The 22,504-nt window shown below is 35.1% G+C and overlaps 3 protein-coding genes across 6 annotated transcripts; all 3 read left to right on the forward strand.

The window, feature by feature from the left end:
- Positions 1-402: 402 nt before the first annotated feature.
- Positions 403-5,418, forward strand: SIS3 (SUGAR-INSENSITIVE 3). The gene is made up of 10 exons (XM_018118359.2): positions 403-732; positions 830-868; positions 1,168-1,234; positions 1,353-1,426; positions 1,782-1,920; positions 2,009-2,101; positions 2,316-2,381; positions 3,265-3,384; positions 3,896-4,009; positions 4,814-5,418. The coding sequence occupies exons 1-10, from the start codon at positions 704-706 to the stop codon at positions 5,210-5,212; spliced, it is 1,140 nt and encodes a 379-aa protein (XP_017973848.1). The 5' UTR covers positions 403-703; the 3' UTR covers positions 5,213-5,418.
- A 503-nt stretch (positions 5,419-5,921) lies between these two features.
- Positions 5,922-12,452, forward strand: EX2 (UvrB/UvrC domain protein (DUF3506)). Of its 4 annotated transcripts, none has more exons than XR_016025375.1 (13): positions 5,922-6,463; positions 6,774-6,890; positions 6,980-7,045; positions 7,836-7,942; positions 8,024-8,105; positions 8,881-9,576; positions 9,992-10,118; positions 10,200-10,363; positions 10,501-10,575; positions 11,167-11,259; positions 11,393-11,605; positions 12,012-12,145; positions 12,241-12,452. XR_016025375.1 is itself a non-coding variant. In XM_018118229.2 (11 exons), the coding sequence occupies exons 1-11, from the start codon at positions 6,149-6,151 to the stop codon at positions 11,492-11,494; spliced, it is 1,944 nt and encodes a 647-aa protein (XP_017973718.2). In that variant the 5' UTR covers positions 5,922-6,148; the 3' UTR covers positions 11,495-11,791. The 4 variants fall into 4 exon arrangements, 1 of the variants encoding a protein (XP_017973718.2); XR_016025374.1 differs by having other exon boundaries at positions 12,016-12,145; XR_016025376.1 differs by lacking the exon at positions 12,012-12,145 and having other exon boundaries at positions 12,196-12,452.
- A 1,319-nt stretch (positions 12,453-13,771) lies between these two features.
- On the forward strand, positions 13,772-15,910 carry LOC18603892 (CASP-like protein 4A2). Its single transcript, XM_018118581.2, has 3 exons — positions 13,772-14,470; positions 14,598-14,733; positions 15,499-15,910. Exons 1-3 carry the CDS (start codon positions 13,878-13,880, stop codon positions 15,691-15,693), a joined length of 924 nt encoding a protein of 307 aa, XP_017974070.2. The 5' UTR covers positions 13,772-13,877; the 3' UTR covers positions 15,694-15,910.
- Positions 15,911-22,504: the final 6,594 nt, after the last annotated feature.

Here is a 22,504-nt window from a genome sequence, read left to right on the forward strand (position 1 = left end):
GATATAATATTGAGTTTTTTTTAAATATATTCACATAAAATTTAAATGAATAAAATTAAATATATACTATTAATTAATAATAATAAAATGGATTGAATCAAGTTCGAGTGTAAATTTTTTTTACTCAAAAATAATTTTTAAATAGTTCTAACACATTGGAACACAATTTATTTAAAAAAAATTGTATAATATAATTAAAATATTAGAAAAGAAAAGAAAGGGAAGTTGATTGGAGGGAAGACCCTATCCGATCAACACAAAAAATTCCTACCTAATTTAAGCGAACCAGAACCAACCACGTCACCGAAACATCACACGTGTCATCCACTCTCCACCGTCCAAAAATAATTATTACTATAGTTAATTAATTAAATTAAAAGGAAATTAATTTAATTTTTTTCCCACCTCGGATCAATTACGGTCTCCGTTCCGTTTACTTCCAACTCCTCTGAAGGCTACCCCGTTCACCAAAATAGTTTTAGTTTCTCTTTAATCTGAGAGTAGTTTTGGTACATTTAATTAAGTAACAACCAAAGCAAGATAATCGTCGTACGGGAATATTATTCTTGTTCGATTTCCATCCATTTATGTTTCTTTTTTTGTGTCTTCTAAATGAAGATTCGATCTATGGAGTTTTGCTGCTGTTGCGGTTGTTAACTTTCTCTAAATTCCGCCACTCCCTCCCCCTTGTTCTTCTTCTTCTATGGCTATTAGAGGCGTCGATTTCAAGTGGTTTGTTCTTCATTTCTTTAAGTTGTATTTCATTTATCTATGAAGTACAAAAGAGGGGGTTTTTATTAATGCTTTTTTTGGCTTTCTTTTGTTGCAGGTATGATGGGTTCTTCTTATCTATGCTGGCGACAAGTGTGTATCCTTTTTTTTTTTGTTTTCAATTTGGGATTTCGTTTTTCTTTTAATTTTTCATGATTTGGAATTTGGGTTTTTGATTTTCTTGCTAGTTTTGCACATTTATGTAAAAAAAGATTATCATTTGTTAGCTTGATCTTTGTCTTAGTACTGTTTGGTTGCTAGGAAAATGAAGGAAAGAGAAAGAAACTGAATCTTGGGGGTTTTTTCTTTCCTTTTCTTTTGAGAGTATGAACTTTCGAACTGAGGACTGAGGGTTATTTGAAAAATGTTTGTTCTTTGACAATTGTTATCCACTAGAATCATTGTTGCAATCAACTGGAAGCGTTATCATCTTTGTACATACCCGTTGCATAAATGGATTGTGGTGAGTTTTTTTTAAGGTTTTGAGAAGCTTCTGCGGATTGAAAAGTTGATTCCTTTTAGATTTTCTTGATATAGGGAAACTTTGTTCTAAACTGGTAACTTAATGACTATTCTTTCAGGTCGATTACACAACTGTGTTCGTTTTTCGTCTGTTGATGTTTGTAGATAATGGACTTGCTGCTGGAATGGGTTTGTAAGAACTTTTATCTTTTACTATTTGAGAAGTTTAAGTGACAGAATTTGATCGTGGGCCTAAGACTTAATCTTCTTGAAGCGGAAATTATTGCTTTTTAATTGTATGGTTGTGCTGTCATGCCACTCAACTTATGTACTAGAATGTCAATTAGCCAGGAAAATATACATTTAAAAGTCTATTTCTTCCCATGGTACTGTTTGATTGTCAGTTGCGATTACTTGCAATTCTTTCTTCTATAATAGTTGCTTGAGCTTTTTCCTACTTAGAAGCTTTGTGTTTCAAAAGTATTTTTTTAGTAGCTGATTTTAACTTGACTGGCAGTTCTCTTTTCTTGGACTTCATTTCTTTCTAGGGATTTAGGATGGCAGCAGAGGTATGCTCGTTTTTGTGGAAGAATAGTGGTTCTTTCAATTCTATCTCTGCTACTTTATCCATTTCTTTGGGCTTGGACTATAATTGGCACTCTATGGTTCACCAGTGCAAGGAACTGTGTAAGTGTTTTATGCTTTCACAGTTGTCAGGATCATTGTCTTGTGCAAGCTATCTTACTGCTGGAGGTAATGTTCTTAATACATGCAGTTGCCAGAAGAAGGTCAGAAATATGGTTTCCTGATTTGGCTGCTTTTCAGTTACTGTGGACTGCTCTGCATTGCTTGTATGTCTATGGGAAAGGTTAGTCATGCTAGCTATACTACTAGTGGAGTGTCATTCAATTCCTCAATGACCTTGATGTCTGTCACGGACTCACAACGAAGGGCTTTCTTTTATTTCTGCTTCTTTACTTTATGTTATGTGTCCTTGATGCATACCTAGAGCATCTAAAATGTTGCTATTTGCTTTTGACTGCTATGTTCTTATCACTTTTCATGAAATTCATCTTCTGCAGTGGATGACACGGAGACAAGCACATCTATTGCGTGCTCAGCAGGGGATTCCTATTTCGGAATATGGGGTGAGTTCTGGAATCTCTTGCTAAATATATCTAGAGTTGTGTATCCAGCAAACTTTGTCTTGGTTATTTCTTTGAAATTCTGCTATTTATGACATAATACTTATTTGAAAGTCTCATGGAAATATAACATGTGCAAAGTGTGTTGTTTATATTGAAATGATAAAATATACTTCTCTATGGGAGAAATGTATCAAGGAAAGGTTAATGAGCTTAGAGAAACAAAAGGGAGATTAACTTGTTTAGATTTGAGTATATAGAGTGGTTCTTGTGTGTGAGCGTGTGGTGGTGGTGGTGGTGGGGTTGTTATGATGTAAATGATCGCTGAGGTTTTGTGCTAAAGATTAATTTTCATTTTGTTTTCTTTCCAATCTTCATGGAGATTGTTTTAGGAAGCTTGACTGGAATTTTTGTTTTGTTGTTCCAAAGAATAATATTATATCTATCTTTGAGTAGAAATCTAATGTCTAATATGTGAGCACACAAGAATATTGACTATTATAGAAGGTAATGCAACTTAATGCTGAGTCACTTCACTTTCCTCAGTGCCTGACATCCTTTATAGCTTCTTTGATATTGTAGTGATGTAAGACATCTTTTGTGCTGACCACCTCCCCATTGAATATGAGGACCTAAAAGGGTTTCACTCATAACATATCTCTTAAAGCTTAAGAGATGCAGGTTTTGTCTTTTGTTTGTATTGTTCCTTTGTGTTTGTCTTCTTCTCCCCTTTGTTTTGTTTAGTTTCTAATTGTAATTCAATTTCTTGACTATGTAAAACATGAGCAAGCTATTGTCTGTTATTAGCGTTCAGGGAAATATTATTTCCATATTAGCTACCACTTCAGTAGGATGGCTCCTGAGCTTAACACTTAATTAATTCCAGGTTTTGGTGGACATGGTTCGAGTACCAGATTGGGCATTTGAAGCTGCAGGTCAAGAGATGAGAGGCATGGGCCAAGATACAGCATCATACCATCCTGGACTTTATTTGACTCCAGCTCAGGTTGGTGCTTAGTTATGATGAACCACATTGATGGTTTCCTTTATTTTACAATTTTTGTTGTTCGAATTATATTATAATTACCTAGGAAAGGTGAGGCTGAAGTCCCTCTCATAGGTTTTCACATTATTGACCATCCAAACTTACAATGTAGAAGCAGTTTAAATGAACTTCAGGGCTTAATCTATATTTAAGGAAATGGGCAACAACACTGATAATTAGTCAAATGTAGGAAACTACAACTCCCTTCCACACACCCCTACCCCTCTAAAAGAACACTCACATTTTAAATGTCAAAGCAAAAGGTTTCCAGTGACTGATCTTTGAATAAGTTTTATGATTGTCTTGCTTGTTGTGTGTCATTTTGCTATATTCCAGTACTTATTATAAATTTTCTGTGGTAAGACACTATCCTTTTCATCCAGCCTGTCTTGATGTGACTTTCACGGTATATTATGCTTTACAGCCTCTACTTCCTGATTTTTTTTCTCGTTTTTATGTGGTCTTTGCTTAGAGAGAAGCAGTGGAGGCACTCATTCAAGAACTTCCAAAATTCAGGTTGAAGGCTGTTCCAACTGATTGCAGTGAATGTCCAATCTGCTTAGAAGAGTTCCATGTCGGGAATGAGGTAAAACCTTATAGGTCAACTCGTGTTCTTCATTTAAGGCCTTCCATTTATATTATATTAATTTTCATACTTTAGATTTCTGCTTTTGGTAAAGGAAAGCTTTCTCTGTTTAACTAAGTCTCTGTTTGGTTGATGTTTTTGCTTTTTACTTTTTTCTTATTGCCTTTTTAGCAAAAAATGAATAGAAAGGAAAAAGCAAAAAAATAAAAAATAAATAGAAAACAAAAGGCAAATAGCAAAATCATCAGCAAACAGAGCCTAAATGGGTATTATCCATCAATTAGAAGTGAGTTGGATTTGTACTTTGTACATTTTGGCTCTGTACAGGCAATTTATATTGATGTTAAATCCATTATGTTCATTGGATCAGAAATCTGTACTCAATACCCCCCAGCTTGCAAATCCTGGCCTGGCTTATAACATTTTTAAAAGCAATGCGATTGACACAGATCATATAGAAAACAAAAAACTAATACATATAATACTATGATGGGAAGCTTTCCATGATATCACATCTGAAATTGTGCATGCAAATATTTCTTTTAATAGTCTGAAAACATATTAAATTGTACATTTTTGTTGTGGCATATGAGCAATTGACACAGGTTGTATAGAAAAAAAAAAACTAATGCATCTAATACTATGATAAGAAGCTTTCCATGATTTACATCTGAAGGTGCTTGCAAATATTTCTTTTGATGGTCTGAAAACATATTAAATTGTACATGTTGTTGTTGTCCAAAATAAAAATTGTACATTTTGTTGTGGCATATGAGCCTGAGTTTGTAACATGGAGCGGCGCAGGTTCGTGGTTTGCCTTGTGCACACAATTTTCATGTAGAATGCATTGACGAGTGGCTTAGACTGAACGTGAAGTGCCCTCGATGCCGATGCTCTGTGTTCCCAAATCTTGACCTCAGTGCCTTATCCAACCTCCGAAGTGCTGACTCTGAACGTTCATCTGCTAGTGTAGTAACGACAACCCAATATGTGAGAACTCAGCCTCCCAGCCAGAGCTATTTACTGAGATTGCAAGGTTTGCTCCGTCCAGTCCGAACAGAAAATGCCGGGGCACCCAATGATGCAGATGTTGCTATAGAAACTGCTGAGAATGGAGGTTTGAATGTGGCAGCTCAGGATTCTACAGGCACGGAAACTGTACCAGGAGGGCTTGGTGGTCACTCCACACCACCACAACACTGAGCTTTTTTCTTGGATTCTCCCTGACGATTTTTGCTAAATTTTTCTAACCTCTAGCCGGAAGAGGCTAGGTGATGATGTTTGTCCATGGCCATTGCTAAACACTTGCACTGGTTGCTTACTGTAACGAACGATTTCATACGTTGACCTATGAGTATATCAAATTCTCTGATGCAAAAGTTGTTGATTATGATGATATTGGAACCAAATGCCATGTCCCATCTTATAATGAAAAAAATGTCCATGCTTACAGGGAAGGCCTGCCCCACCTTAGCAAGGATGTTTGTTGTTTTTACTTTTGAAATAACAAATGAGATGCCTGACTGCTTTCTCCTCCTCCAGGGGTTTATCTAACAAAACCAAATCTATTACACTTGTCCAATTAAAGAGTTAAGATTGTTGACATGTGAATCTATGGTGTTGGAAAGTGGCACTTGGTGATTTTGTGGTTGTAGAATGTTTTCAACAGGGATGATGGGGATGGAAGCCTTGCCCCACCATGGAATTAGCTTGAGGTAGCTAAAGCCTAAACTAGATGTTGGTAAAACTGCCTTGAAAGAGACCATTTTTGGCTTTCCTAATCCCACCTCATTTTGCATTAGTAAAGTGAATTGTTTAGGCCTTGGGTAAGATGGCAATATATTGACCTTAAAATGCATTTTAAAAACCAATGAGACAAGGAGTACCTAGCAACAGCCCAAAAAGAAAAGGATAAAATCCAAATGCATGTAAAGCCATGAAATTCACATGGATCCTTACATATCGAATGGGTCCGGATATATCCGAATGAGACCTCCCCTCCCTCCAAAGTTCTGTTATCTGCCGATTCTATCCATCAATACATAACAACACAGTTGAAACTTGAAACCCACCAAACCAAAACTAAAAAAACAAATTCACAGAGAGGGAGAGACACCCTTTCCATTTGAGAAGAGAAAGATGATAGTGACCAACCATGTATGTGGTGTCGGGCAATCAATCTCTATGCCTCAGCTGAAACCCTTTTGTTATATAGATTTCTCAGCCAAGAAATCATCCAATTCCTGCTTTGTTTTGGGTTGGAATTGGAGTTTTGCTTCTGCTCAAAACAGGCCTTTTTTCAGGCACCACACCAAAGCCTCTTCTTTGCGGTGCTGTTGCAACAATCCCAGCAACAGTAATAGCAGCAGTTCTTCTTCTGAATGGGATTGGAATCGATGGAGCCGCCATTTCTCTGAGATTGAACAGGCTGAGAGTTATGCTTCTGTTCTCAAGGTAACTCCTTTTGAATTCTTTCCCTTTGCTTCTACGTGTTTTCTATCTGGGTTTTCAATTTGTTGAAAATCCGTACTTGTTAGTCAATTAAAGTTTCCATTTTTAACCACCCATTTCATGTTTCTCTCTCTAGTCTCGATTTGGTTGTTTCTTGTTTAATTTGTGCCCTTATGTATATATTGTGCCATTAAGTACTTCTAAACATCACAGAATGAGAAATTGATAGCTTGCATATATACATCTATCTATACATATCTATCTCTATTGAATCCTTTTCTTCTCTTTCCTGATTGAATGCTCTACCTTGTAGTTCCAACTTGAAGATGCAATTGAGAAGGAAGACTTTCAAGAAGCTGCAAAGTTAAAGCTGGCTATTGCAGAGGTTGCTTCAAAGGACAGTGTAGCTGAAATCATGTCTCAATTGAAGGTTAGAGCTTGTAAGAGCCTCTAGGATAAACCACATGGAGTGCATGCGTTCTGCTTTGGCCTTTGATCTAATCTGTTGTTTATCTGCAGAGTGCAATAGATGAAGAGCGGTACCATGATGCTTCATGGTTGTCTAGACATACAGGAAGTGGACTGGTAATTTCCTTGGTTGCTACTAACTCTTATCTTGGACAGTGTTCCTTCTGGTGAATAGCATCCATTGAAAATGGCCAAGTAACACTTTACTGGCATAGCTGGTCTGGTGTTCAAGTATTACTATTGTTTTTTTAAAAGGATCTTCCTTTCTGGTTACTAGTGCACTGCTTTAAACGTTAGATTAACTTTAGACTGGTGAACCCAAAGGTTGGACTTGTGTAGGTTTTTGAAAAAGTATTTTATGAATGAACACATAATGATAACTTGCAAGATCATATAACTGTTGGAATAGTGTTCGCTTTTGATATTTAAATCAAGCGATGACTGAAATGAAAATCTTAAAATACATTGCCAAATTTTGCATCTGTAAAAGTGGATGCTGGTAATATTATAAATGACTAGCAGGGAATAATGAGCATTTGTTAATCCAGGACTCTTGCATAATTACAAAAAGTTAAATGCTCCCACTTTTTGGTAATGATTACCTAAAAGAATAGGACACTTGAAAAAGATAGAAAATTTGAAGGTCAGGTCATATAAATCTCTATTGACTAGTTACATGGTTTGTTACTATGTATCTTTTAGCTTCTTAGTAGATTCCATAAGGACGAAATTTCTTGGTTATGGATGCAATGAATTGCATGGTCTGTTGATTGCTAAAATGTTGTGTAACTTGGCACAATCACATAGGACTGGTAGCAGCCGAGGAAAGCAGACCTTTAGAGGATCTCTCTTTCTCTTTCTTTTCCTATTTGGTTTTATTTAAATTTATGTTATTTCCATTGGGCAGGTGGGCTGGTGGGTAGGTTACTCAAAGGACTCTGATGATCCATTTGGTAGACTAGTGCGCATAACACCCGGAGTAGGTAGATTTGTTGCTAGGAGTTACAGTCCAAGGTGAGAAAAATCTTTCTGGCTATGATTTATGCTTGTTGTATGTAAAATAATTGATTATTATTAACTACTGTTTGTGTGCAGGCAGTTAGTTAGTGCATCACCTGGAACACCACTATTTGAGATTTTTGTGGTTAAAGAAGATGAAGAAACATATCTTATGCAGGTGAAGTAGTACTGTACCTTAAAGATTCTTTGTAATGGCTCATATGGTGTGTTTACTTTGAATATGCATCTGTGTTGGTTGATAAGAGTTGGTATCATTTGGCAAAACAGTGACTCAAGGACCTTTAGAGTTGTAGTCCATGAAATACGTTTGGGCAACTGATTTAGACAAATGAATGAATGTCTGCTGCAGAGGCTGATATGCCCTTAAACTTGTTTTATTCCATGTAAGCAGGAGCATATTCAACAATTTCAGTTCCTTAGTCATGATCGAATATTCTGTTCATAAGTACCTATCTAATGCTGTCTGCAACTGAATTGGGGCTTCCTTGGGTATTCTGCTCGCATGCCTGTTTTTCCACAAATACCACATCTGACTTGCTTTGAGTTAGTGCAGTGTTGCATGTTACTTTCTCTGCTTCCAATCAGGAAACAGCTTCTGGTGTTTGTTCTGTATATCTGGGTCTGGCTGCAGTCGGACATTCTTATCCTGGTTTGACATCCTGTTGAGTCTAGAAATTCTGGATTAAATTTTTTGGTTAATCAGAGTATCTCTCTGGATACATGGCCTATTCTTAGACATGTAATGTTATTCCTGTGTAAAATTATCACATAATATTTTCATTTTAAACATCTTTAAGCTTGTTTCTGCATTCAGAATATATGTTCGTCTCCCAGCGTCTCTTAAAGGAGTGTGATATGTTTTTCTACCAAGAGCTCTAAAGCCTTCTGATACAATTTATGGAAGATGCTTCTGACATGGCATCTGTTGGCAGGTAGTTTATTTGCAGCGTGGAAAAGGAAGTTCAATGAATAGTACAAGCTCGCCTTCCAAGCCCACAAAAAACCCATCCACTCCTGAAGTTGAGAATGCATCTGTTATAGATGTTCAGGGGAACGAAGCCAAGGCAGAAAGAAGTGATGAGAAGGGAATAAATATTGAGGGAGCAACTGAGGAAGGGATAAAAAGTGTGATAAATTTTCTTAAAAATAAAATTCCAGGACTGAAAGTCAAAGTCATGAATGTTGATGTTTCTGAGGAAGTAATGGATAATGATTCTGTGAAGCAGTTGATGCAAGAAGATGATGAGAAAACAGGATCAACTGAGAATTCTGAAGATGACACTGATGATTTGGAAGAGATTCAACCTGATGGAGTTGCTCTGGGAGAGGGTAACAATCCGGCAGAAGATGGCAAGGATTTGGATATGAAGCTTTTTATTGGTGGGCTTGTACATAATAATGAGGACACTCCTACTAAGGATGAGTATGTTCGTCTTCCAGCTGATATTAAGGACTTGGAGAGAGATTCTTTTCTGCTACATGTTCCCAAGAGGAGTTCAGATAATGACAATGGAGAAAGTAAAGCATCCAAGGTGAAAATAGCTGCTATAGCAGCTCAAGGTGTTTCTGAGCTTATGCCTCCAGATGTTGCCAAGGCATTATGGAGTTCAGATAAAGTTTCTTCAAAGGTGAGATTTAGCATTAAACCAATGAGTTTCCATAATTAAGATTGGGATGTCAATCTTATACCGACATTATTCTCATTGGTGTTATGTTAAGGTTCTTTTAGTGAGATAAGCATAATATACGTGAAGCACTACCATATGTTTGATTCCCAAAACTTGTTCATCATATAAAAGCCAGAAAACCACTTCCTTCTGTAGGCCTTAAAACTTATTTAAGTTATATAGTATTGACTGTAACTAAAGGTTTGACCGGCTGCTTTATCACCACTGTGTCCCAAATCAGAAATGTTTGCTGATTTTGGATTCTCATATATTTTTCTTAAATAATGGACGTTGTGGAAGCTCCAAATTTGGTTATAGTTTGACTTTTAATAACTGAGTTTGATGATTAGATGACTGACTGCTAACTTTATTTTAGGTTTCTAGAGACGTGCGTGAAATTGTCAAACTTGCTGTTAGTCAGGCACGGAGACGAAGCAGGCTATCTGAGTATACAAATTTTAATCGAATTAGCAGTGATAATGGCAATTTAGACCCATTTGAGGGTGGGTATTCTCATAGTGTCTCTTTCTTTTTGTTCTCCACATAGCAAGCACATTGACTGATACCAGCTGATTGAAGTGTAGGCCTCTATGTTGGTGCATTTGGTCCTTATGGAACTGAGATAGTTCAACTGAGGCGTAAATATGGCCGCTGGAATGATGCAGATGATGAGACTTCAGATGTTGAGTTCTTTGAATATGTTGAAGCTGTGAAGCTTACTGGAGATCTCAATGTTCCTGCTGGCCAGGTTTTCATTTTATTCGTTGTTAAATAAATCTTTTGATAGTTGTCCTGGTTATTTTTATCATGTGAGCATGTATTAATTTTATATATTCAGTTAACGGAACATACTTGTGGTAACTAATGCACCTTTTACATCTTTAGGTTACTTTTCGTGCCAAAATTGGTAGGGAGAGTCGCCTCCCCAACCGTGGGATGTATCCAGATGAGTTAGGAGTGGTAATTGCTCACTTTCATTCTCTCTCTTTTGGATGGTTTATATGTTTCAACCAATATCTAAAGCACGTTACTTGGACAACTCTTTGCCTGTGATTTTGGCAGTACGAAAACAAGCAAATCCTAGTAACTGAGAAGTCTCAATTCATTATGATATGAATGCAGAAAACCTGCAAGATTAATATTGTATTCAAGGGGACTTTACATTTGTATGATATGAAAGAAATTGTTATCCTATATCCACTACAAGGAACATCTTATGTAGAAATTATTTTATTAAACTTGTCTATCTGTTGGACTTTAAGTAACCCAATTTCCACACTCATACAGACTAAGGCCTGTGCTCAGTTATTGAATTCTTCAATTTTTTTCCTTTGGTTGCATTGTGAGAAGCAATACCTATCTAATATATTGTGTTCCAACACGAATAATATATGTCAAATATTGCCTTTGGTGTAGATTTTGCCTAAAATATCTTCACACATCTCATTCAAATAAATTGCATAGTAAGGGACCTCAGTTGGACCCTCTTACTGGTTACATTAATTTGGACTTTTGAGACTTCCAATTGATCACAAAAACTCTATAATTCAGGTTGCATGTTACAAAGGTCAGGGAAGAATAGCAGAATTTAGTTTCCGCAATCCACGTTGGGTTGATGGTGAGCTTCTCCAACTCAATGGCAAGGTAACAAAATTATTCAGGACTTTGTACTAATATGATGCAACTTGCAACTCAAATTATATTTGTTAATTTTCAAACTATATTTTTGTTGAAGTAAATAATAATAATAATAATCCCTGTGCATGGCCATATGTAGGGCATTGGACCCTATGTCAAAGGTGCTGATCTCGGTTTCCTTTACATTGTCCCTGAGCAAAGTTTCCTTGTGCTATTCAACCGTTTAAGATTACCAGATTGAGCCTCATCTTTTATCGATTAATTTGATCACCTTTGACACAACAAGAGATCAAAAATCTGATGCAGGGTTATTTTATGTACCATATTGAGAGGACAATGCCACTTATATAATGTAAGCCTTGTATTTTTTTCCTTCTTATTCCCTTTTTTTCTTTTGGAGGGGAAAGGGGTGGAAATTTTCGTTTTGCACCATCTGCGCTTTCAGTCCCTCTTTCTATCCCCCACTCTTTTGTTGGTGTATATAAATTTTGCTGATTGATCAATTAGTGTGACAACTAATAAGGAAATGTTTTGATTATCTTCCTCCATGAGGTCATACAACTCTTTCAGAATGTTTCGTAGCATAGTCCCCTATGCACCCTGCCTTCTAACACTAATATGCTGTGAACACTGGCATGATTATCCCATCAGGATGACAATTGATGATTATGACTTTTATGCACAATTTGATAGTTTGCTTATCTTTAATGATTTGTATCTTTATTTTCCTTATCAAATGACATTGGTTGAACTGGTAGCCAGATTGCATGGCACTGAGAATTGCATCAATGATAGTAACAAATCATTGATGATACATGATGGATATGGGTGTCAATGTGTCACTCCTCATCCCATAGTGGACACCAAAATACTCTCTTGTGGTTCCATAAAGGTAAAGAAAAAGCAGAAACTGATGGGGTTCTCTTTTTGTTGTGTAAGCAGTGAAAAGCAGACATTGATGGAGATTTCTTTTTGTTGTTTAAGCAGTGAAAAGCATTGGATTATATGAAAGAGGGAAGGATGCTTTACTTGTTTCTTTTTCATTTTTTTTTTGGTATATTCTTTTTGAAACCTAGCGGGCTACTTGTGCAAGACATGTGTCTGAGCAATTAGCAGTCCATATTCCTAAAGGTTATGCAGTTAATTGGGCAAAATGACGTGATGGAAAATACAATGGTACTACTATTTTCTGCTGTTAATTTCCTTTTGCATTTGCATGTATTGTTTTTTCCGTCGTCAAACTTAATAGTAGTCTACATTTTTTATCAACGTGACATGTGACACTTGATACTAACTTACATTTTTTATCAACATGACATATGACGTGAATTACGTTCACGTATTAAATCATATGTTATGTGAGTATAAAATGTTAATGGATGTTAAGTCTAATAATGATTATATCACATGGACATAAAATGTCAATTGATATTAAATTTGATGACAGTTAAGTTTTTACTGAAACGATATGCGAAGCACGTGTGTGGGTGATACTTTGTAGTGGAGGAATATGTTTGGAAGATGATATGAATGAATGAGAAAAAAAGGTGGGATGAATGGGGGGTTTGCCTTTATATGACAAAGCATAGCCCACTCTTAAAGAAACCAGAAAGAATTTTACTTTTGGCTACCTTTATAAAGAAAATCAATCAAGCTAAGCAATTGAATTCCATTTGTGTTTTCTTCACCTCTTGCCCCACCTTCCTCTCTTTCTTGGAACCATTCGCCTCATCAATTATATAGCTATAAATATGATTAAAACATTTAATTCCTTTAACCTTAATGCATGACAAATTCTCATTTATTCCAGCTTGCCAATCTTATGTAGTACTAGTGCTTGTATTTATTGAGCTCATAAGTTTAGTCTTAAACCATGTGATCACTAAAATTTGCCTTTATCTCCTTAAATTTTTAAATAATAATAATTATTTTTTTATATTTATTAATAACAAATTTTTGGGAAATAAATTTCACTTATAATCTTAAAATTTTTTTTATCTCTGAATTATTTCATTTGAATCTCTAATTTTTAAAATAATTTTATTTGGATCTTTTCTTTGAATTGTTTCATAAAACTGATATAATATAATTCACACGTTGTAAATTATGTGGCATGTAAAAGGATAAAAATATAATTATTTTAAAAGTTTAAGGATCTAATTAGAATAAAATAAAAGATTAGGGGGCATAGAGGATTTTACCCTTTTTTTTTTTGGAGGATAATATATTGGAAATTTTTGCATTTGTGTCACGTAGAATCTTGCAGAGTCTTCCATGCGGTTTCCATACAAGAGTCCAAATCTAAGTGTCCACCACATAGTCAACAAATAGAATGTGGCCACGTCATATAGTCAATGAATGAGGAAACGTGGCGGTTTTTGATTGGAGACGTCATGGACTTCCTTATAGATTGATGCACCTGTTTTGTAGGCAAATGCCGCGTGGTTCCTGTCTCTACGACAGCGAAAGCTCGAAGTGGACCAGTTAATTAAAGTCCCTTCTCCTTCAACTTTCTCTTTTTATCTCACTTTATTTTCTCGCTTCCCAAATACTGAACTTTTTAATTTTAATTTTAATTTTAATTTTTTTTCGTTTTTATTCAGTCATTAAATTCCGAGAAAGCAATGGGAACCGAAGCCCCGATGAAAAGAAATCAAAATCTCAACGACATCATGAAACGATCCTCTTCTTCGAACTCCGAGTCACTCAATCACCTCGACTCACCCCACTCACCTCTCCGATTTCACTCCCCTCTCCGATCCGACCAGGGCGACCCCGACCCTCCCGAGCCAGACAACCCCTCTCCTCCCTATGCTTCCCCGGCTGCCTCCCCCGGAAAACCCCCAGTCGACAACGCCAAGGCACTCGTCGTCGTCGTCGATAAGTCCACCCAGTTAAACGCCAATTATTCTCCTTTTCCTTCGCCGCCGCCGCGTCCGACGACTCCGCCGCAGCAGTCGTCGCATTTTACAGTGAACCGCGCGATAAAGGAGGAGGCACCGGGGGTGTCGACGAGGACGAAGGCGGGTGGTGGAGGAGGAGCGAGGGCTGTAGCGCAGGTGCTGAGGAGATCGAAGGTGAGGCAGACGGTGGAGATGGCTGCTTTCGCGTTTCGATTAAGCGAAGTCGTTCTGTGCTTGATTTCTTTCTCTGTCATGGCTGCTGATAAAACCCAAGGCTGGAGCGGTGACTCTTTCGATCGCTATAAAGAATACAGGTTTCCCTTTTTCATCATTTAATTCGTCATTTATTGCATAAACCACAAGGCCACAACGTTGTCGTTTTCATGTCGACTTGATGAATTACCTTAACCTGTTTCTTCATCATATGTTGGTATTTGGCAGGTATTGTTTATCAGTAACTGTGATTGGATTTGTATATGCGGGGTTTCAAGCTTTTGATTTAGCTTACTATCTCATCACAGAAGCACATGTATTCCACCATTACCTCCGTCAGCCTCTCAGTTTCTCCATGGATCAGGCAAGTTTTTGCATTTTAACTCTAATTGCAAATTACCCAACTTAGCTTTGATTGTTCGTTGTTATCCCCCTCTGGCATTTGGAATTGGAGGTATTATATATATCAGAGTAAACTCTAATTGATGATTGATTAATGCATTTTACAGGCAAGTTTGTGCATTTTAACTCTAATTGCAAATTACCCAACTTAGCTTTGATTGTTAGTTGTTATCCCCCTCTGGCATTTGGAATTGGAGGTATTATATATATCAGAGTAAACTCTTTCGTCCCTAGTGGTTTCAACTTTCTTTACATGACATCCTGTGATTTCTTTTTTCCGTGAATAACTTTATCACAGTTGTTTTAATTAGGATAATTTACTGTTTGTATTTGAACCACAATCAGTCTTTTCGAGAGATTGGTGACGATTGAATCTCTGTTTTTGGCATAGCCTTTGCATTGTTTTGTCTATATCAGTGCCTTCAGGCTTGGCCTGATATGGCTCCATGGTGTTGGCGTATCAGTCTATCAACCATTCCCTTCATCTCTATTGACTAGATTTCCCTCATTTGTGATAGATTGAGTTCGTTCCGCCTGCCTTTGTTTCTGATTTTCAAGTAAAATACCTGCACGTTATCTAGTGGTATAAGTTATACGCATAGATTTAGTTGTATAAGATGTGGGTGGTTTGAGATAATTAGGTTCAAGTGAAAGCATTAAATCAATGTGTGCAAATGCCAAGGAATGTGCTGAAAGGAATTGCTTGCTTCTTTGGTTTATCTTGCAGATGCTAGCCTATCTTTTGATTTCTGCATCGTCTGCTGCAGCCACCCGGGTTGATGATTGGCAATCTAATTGGGGCAAGGACGAGTTCACTGAGATGGCTAGTGCCTCAGTTGCAATGGCCTTCCTAGCTTTTATTGCCTTTGCATTTAGCTCGCTCATATCTGGTTACGAACTCTGTACCCATGAGTCTCCATGATCTCTCAGAGGCAGTTGCAGCTAGAGGTGGTATTAAAATCACATGATTGTGGGATTATAGCATGTTTTTCTTATTGTACAACTTCAGATGCAAATTCTATTTTTATTATTGTACAGAGAAGAACATATTATAGCATGTTTTTCCATACAATTTTTTAACCCTTCAAAAGATGACAATGTAAACGTTCAGAGTTTATGGAATATACCATTTTATTGTACTTGACTGTCCTTGTCTACATAGCATTTGGATTCTTCACCCTGCACTTCCAACTCTTTATCAGTGCAATCTGCTTACTGTTCTTGTCAGCAGGATGTTGCATTGACATGGCTTAGGGTTTATGTAAAATAACTGATTTGTGTTAGGGAAATTGAGACCGAACATCTAATCGATTCAATTCAGTTCAGTTTGATCGATATATTCAGTCTGATGCAATTTTGCACATCCCTATCAGTTTGGTTGGTTATCTTTTTTTTTTTTTTTTTTTGGTTCTTTTTCACCTTTCCTGGGGATTCCTGAATCCAAACAAAAGGAAACAATAATCTCAGCTAACTGGAATTGCACTTTTCTGGTGGTTGAATAGCTGACCTCAGTGCTTTCCTAATTCTTTAACATTAATCATGTATAGAAAAGAAAAATATGTTGATGGAAAGAGTGAAATGAGGAGGTACTACATTTTAGGTAAAAAGATAGAATAAAAATATTCATTACTTTTTCCTCACTACTATCTTGGTTAGGGTGAGAACCTTAAATTATCCGACTCGATTATATAGGGTTTGGGGATCTTATGTTAGGTTCAAGTAAGGAGTTTGCTATCCGTATTGGGTTTGAGTAGATTATAAGTATCATTCTCTCGAATCCAATTATGGTGTTTAATTCAACCAAGAATTGTAAATCAGTAAAATTTATATATGCTTATGAGAGGAACCAAACTTGGACGATTAACTTTTAAAATTATGAATTAAAGAGACTTGAAAAATCGGGTTTAAGTACTTAAGGGATATTACTTATCTAATTTGAGTACGGTTCAAGTAACAATTTGCAAATATTAGTTTTTTTTTTTTTATAATTGGGGGAAGGGGGATTCGAACCTTACTCTTTAGGCAGGGAGATAATGCACTAACCAATAAATTAAATACTCGAGTGCTTTCAAATATTAGTTTGACACCTTAACAAGTAATTCGAGTACGAATGTTTAAAAAATAAGTAACTTATCCATTGTCATCTTTAATCTTGATTTCTCATGATGTTGTGATCAAAGCTGAACGGGCCAAGTACCCAAGCAAATTCTTTATGAGCTAAGTAAATAGGTCCAGTTCATGCTTGTTCCAAGAAAGAATTGGGCCATGCATCTGTCGACAGAAATTCAGAATGCTGCAAGAGCTGGATCGGGGTCTTACTCTTTCTTAGCCTTTCCACACACACAAAATGTCTGTAGACTCCATAATCGCCATAACCAAGCTTTGTCGAACTGGTACCTTGAATTTCAATCACAATATCATCATCATCTACCCAAATTACACATAGAATAGCAAGGAAAATACTAAGGTTTTCACCCTCAAGGACTACCATTGCCATAATATTACTTTGGTTCTCTCTAAAATTATTGAGAATCCCTCCTGTATATATATTTTATTCATAATTTTTTTCTTATATTATTAAGAATTTCTTGTATATGTCTATATCTCATTCAATTTTATACAATTCATAATTTTGAATACAAGATTTTAATTGTACAATTAAAGCTTTGAGGTAATTGGGTAAATGGGTTTGGTTAGATCCATCCATTTTTCACCAAGACAAAAAAGAAGGCCCACAATTGTTAATTAGCGGATTAATTAAGGCTTACACTGGCCAGATGCTTTTAATGCAATAGCATCCTTCTTTACATTATTATTATTTATTAGTAATCTCATGGTGTTGTCTCACATTGGAAATTTAATTAAAACCAAAGGAAATGGTGATTTAAGAGCCTTTCATGTCCTAATCCAACAACCGTGATGTTCCTTGCTGGCCTTGTGTTCCTGTTGTTGGGTGCATGGTGGGGTGCATTTCACAGGCAATTCCACATGCCATCTGTCTTTGGAAAGCATTGATTGATGCTTAATGCTTATCCTCACCTAAATGAAAGCTTTATCTTAGGATATTCACAAAATTAAAACTTGCCAAATTGCAATGCTGTTTAAGCCAATTCGAGTAAATTTAAACTCCCTAGCCCTTTGTTGGCTCCTACTACTTCTTTTGAAGATAAGGAAACTTTGTTAACTCCGTACATCAAGTCCAGTGTCAACAGTCGCGATAATTCTAATTCTAATAGCCTGTAATTAAATTGTTGCTATTAAAAAGTTCATAATTAGATTTTGGATTGAATCGGTTGATTCATTTCATAATGAGTATTGATCGACTCGTGCCTACTACTAATAATACATTCTTAAACTTAATTAATCGAATTGTTTTTCTGACACCGAGTGAAATTGAGTTTTGGCTTTTCTTATTTCCCCCTCCTAGTTCCAACCAAAAGAAAAGGTGAAAGAAAGGAATGAAATTAGAAAACCTAGTTGGTAAAGAGGTATACGAACCCTACAAATTATGAAAGTCCTATATATATATATATATAATGGAAATCCAAAGACTGCTAACATCATCAATCATCATAAGGCAGAAAAATAAATAAATTGATTGTTGTAAGAAAGAGACACCCTGATATGCCACGTGTACAGATACCAAGCAAAGTAGATTGCAAGTCATGTTCACTTGGAAAAAGATCCCAAGAATTATTTTTTTTTCTCTCTCTTTATTATGCAATCACACAAAAGGATTGTAAGAGGGTTCACGTGGTTTCCTCCATCACCCATGTTCATGCAATTCACAAGTCTCAGCTACATGACAAATATTCTCTGTCACACTCTTTCATCCTATAAGTTTCTATCCTCAATCAACTCCCTTAATCATAGATTTATTAGGAGTTAAGTGATATTGGATTCGAGTTTTATTAATAATCTAAGCGAGGGTCGTAATTTACAAGTTAAAGTAACTCATTTGACTCCAACTGTTCATGAACAAAAAACCCTCAATTGGCTATCTTCTTTCTTTTCAAGATTTGATAATTCATAAGATATCACGTCAAGTTTTATTAATAATCTATGTCACCATTATTGAATGAGAGAAATAATTACTAACATCTACATCATGATTTAAAAATTTAAGTAATTTATTCATCTCGAATATTTCATGATAAAAAAAAAAACTTCAATTAATTTTCCTCTTCCCTTTCGGAATTTGATATTTCATTATCATGTCAAGCTTTATTGATAATCTATCTTCCTATCATTAAGCAAGAGAAATAATTTTTAACATCTACATCATAATTTACAAATTAAAATAACTTATTTCTCTCAAACATTGAAGAAGAAAGAAACCCTCAATTTATTATTTTTTTTCCCTTCCAAATTTTGGTATTTCTTAAGGTATGATCTCAATGTTTGCAACCTTAAATCTTGAACCTAAGATTCCAAAGATATCATAATCACAAATCCATGATTGCTTCAACTCTTTGGTAATGTTTCATTCTTTTATTTTCAACAACAAAATTACATATAATAAGGTATTCCAAATCCAAAATATTGAAATAGAAAAGACCATATAAAGCATATAAATATACTTTTTTTTTCTTTTGATTATACATCATACCTAACAATTAGGTTTACCATGATCATGCTATAAAATTAATAATGGGTGTGTCAAACCTTACACCTAAAGGCTGCTGTAAGGATCATTATTTTAAATTAAGCTTTTTAATTACCTACCAACTACCGTGATTAAGTACGGATTAGGGCATAATTTGTACTATAATTTAAATTAAATTATTGGTCTTTCGTCCAGTTCAAAACGAACCCATTTGCATGTGCATGTTTCTAAAATTTATGGAAGATTAGAATCAACAAGATTTGCATAAAAATATTTTGTGACAGAATTAATTGATGATTTTTATATGATAATGACTTGCCACCTATGGCACCCAAAGAAGAAAATCAAAATTTTTTAAGTGGACTTGATTTGATTTAACCCACCCCAATCCATCAAATAAAGTAAAGCTATGAACATCTAATCACTTTCCCTTAATCAAATTAAAGATGTTTATAGAATTTGATTAGTGATTTTTTGTATCTATGTACCTCAAAAATAAGATTCCATCTTAGGTTTTTTTTTTTATTTTTTTTTATTATATTTCCTTTTTTTTTCCCCAACAAGGAGAAGTGTATAATGTAACATTTAGATTCAAAAAGAATATATTTAAAAAACTAAAATTAAAATTTTTATTTTTATTTTTAGGTACCTACCATGACTATCATCGTATTCATATCTAACTTCTTCTTCTTTTTTATAAGTATATATAAAATTCTTTTGAATTTGAATTATACAGAGACGAAACATCTTTCATCAATCTCCTTACTCTTTGATTGGATTCGAATTTGAGATTTTCATAATGTTGGGATCGGTATATGTTCTCCCTATAATTTCATGTATATAATTACTTAAATCAAATTTCGTTGTAAATAACACATGCACCTTTAACATATTCATTTATTTGAAAAATTATATTTGAATTTTTTTTAATAAATAAAAAATAAAAAAATAAAACATTAAGATTAAATATTGCAAAAAGAAAGAAGAAAAAAAGGGAAATAGATGTGACATGGAGGTGGCATGTGTAGAAGAAGAATGCATGTGCAAGTGTGTGGATATGTTTGGCTTTGTATAACAAATAAATTAGTGATTATTTATTTAATTAATTATGGTGAGTTAAAATTATTAGATCCCAATCCCAATTTCCCATCCTTCCAAGGGACGTTGACCCTATGTTGAAATTGGCATGCATGTGGTACCGCCGTACACTTTGTACTCTTTACAACAATCATCCCTCATTAATCATCATCATCATCACTTTTTGTAATTTACTAATAATTCAATCTCGACCTTTTTCTCAAAATATACTTTTCCTTGGATCTTCATTTTTCTCAATTTTTTTTCAATAATTGAGTTTGGGTTTAGGGTTTAGATATTTTAAAATTAACGAATACCTTGTTCGTTGTCAAATTATTAGAATTCATTGATAATTTATAAGTGAATGTATAATTACTAGAATATAAAGTACTTACATGTAGTTATAAATGTAAATTAAATGAAATAATTTGTGCATATTTTAACATAAACAAATCCGAAACATATTACTTTAGATAATTATTTTTTTTTCATTTGAAGTGTACGAAACAAACACTATAACTACGAGATTAGGTATTGTAATTTATACGATCTCGATTTTTTTTAATTTAGGAAAAACAAGATTTGATTTTATTTTTTGAGTACAGATTTAATGTTTACGATTAAATTAAGTAATCAAGTATTAAAAGTTCGAGTTATTTTTGGAGAACGGATTCAACACTTCGGATTAAATCGAGTATTACGAATGTTAAGGCTCAAGGACTTAGAGGCCTTTAAAGTCTAAAAAGGGAAAGAAAAAGGAAGTGGACATGAACACTTAACAAGTTAGATCCAGCAAAGGAGCAGCAGCAATAGGAAGACTGTCCCAACCTTGCCGGCTGAGGCGGAGGCTGAGCAGCAGGTATGCCAACCCCAACCCAGCTAGCCTCTCCCCAAAGTCCTGGAGGAGCGTGACCCACGCGTTTTCCAACAGCGGGTGGGCCTTCAAACAAATGATTCCTAAAACCAAAAGAGAGAAGAGGAAGGCACAAAAATTAAGAAAAAAATAAAATAAATATTTATTAAGTAAGAAGAAAAAGGGAGGACCGTATACGGAAGAGGACCATACCAATACGGCCAATGTCCGACACACCCACGGATCACCACCTGTGCGAGTGGGCCCCACTCGCCATTTGCTCTCTTCCCGATAAAAACAGAACAAACCAAAGGGAAGAAATATTTTCTTTTAATTTTTTTTTCTTTTTGCTCAGGTTTTTTTTTTTTATTTTTTATTTTCTGTGGTAACGTCGTCGCCCCCAGCATGGCTTTTGCCCCTTTGGTGTCCGAAGTGACGCTACTGATCCTCCTTTAATGTTTCCATATTTGAAGTCCACTTGACCAAATTACCCTTGTTAAGGTGCGTAAGTTACTGTTACATCCTTTAAGGTAATGTCATAAATAAGTTTGTTTTAAAGTACGGAATGCCGAACAGGTGGTAGAACAAGCAATGGGAGAGAAAGAGTAGGAAGGAACGAAGAGTAAGCTTTAAATCATAGATATAATCGATGCAACTAATGAAAGTATGCTCACACATGAGATATTAAAGCTTTTGTTTTAATAAATGTTTAGGATATCGGTGATTATGATGGATTTGATGAAATTTTCCTTAAAAGTGCAGCACGTGTACTCAAATAGAAAAAAAAAATGAAGGAACTCGTGTAATTTAGAGAGTTGTAATGGGTAAAATTTTTCGATTATTTCTAAGTCATTAAGTCAAACGTTTTAAATATTTTAAATACAAGATTTACATTCTGAAATTATTTTCATTACTTCACACTGGAATATAACTTTATCAACGTAAGATTCTTTTTTGTTAATTTAGAAAAAAAATTCAATCTTGTTTTATAAACTAAAGATCATGTAATAATAATAAATTAAATACTCGAATGTAATTTTATCGACATAGATTACTTTCATTACTCTACGTAGTTTTGTTGCTATTAAAGAGATAAGATATTAATAGCCACAATTGAGGTTCTATAGTTAAAAAGATTGAAATATAATAGTTAGTATAAATTGACTCGTGAATACTCCGTTTTTGCATAAGCTTTGG

This window comes from Theobroma cacao, chromosome 3 (genome assembly GCF_053813885.1).
Source record: "Theobroma cacao isolate CCN51 chromosome 3, ASM5381388v1, whole genome shotgun sequence".
Classification (NCBI taxonomy): Eukaryota; Viridiplantae; Streptophyta; class Magnoliopsida; order Malvales; family Malvaceae; genus Theobroma; species Theobroma cacao.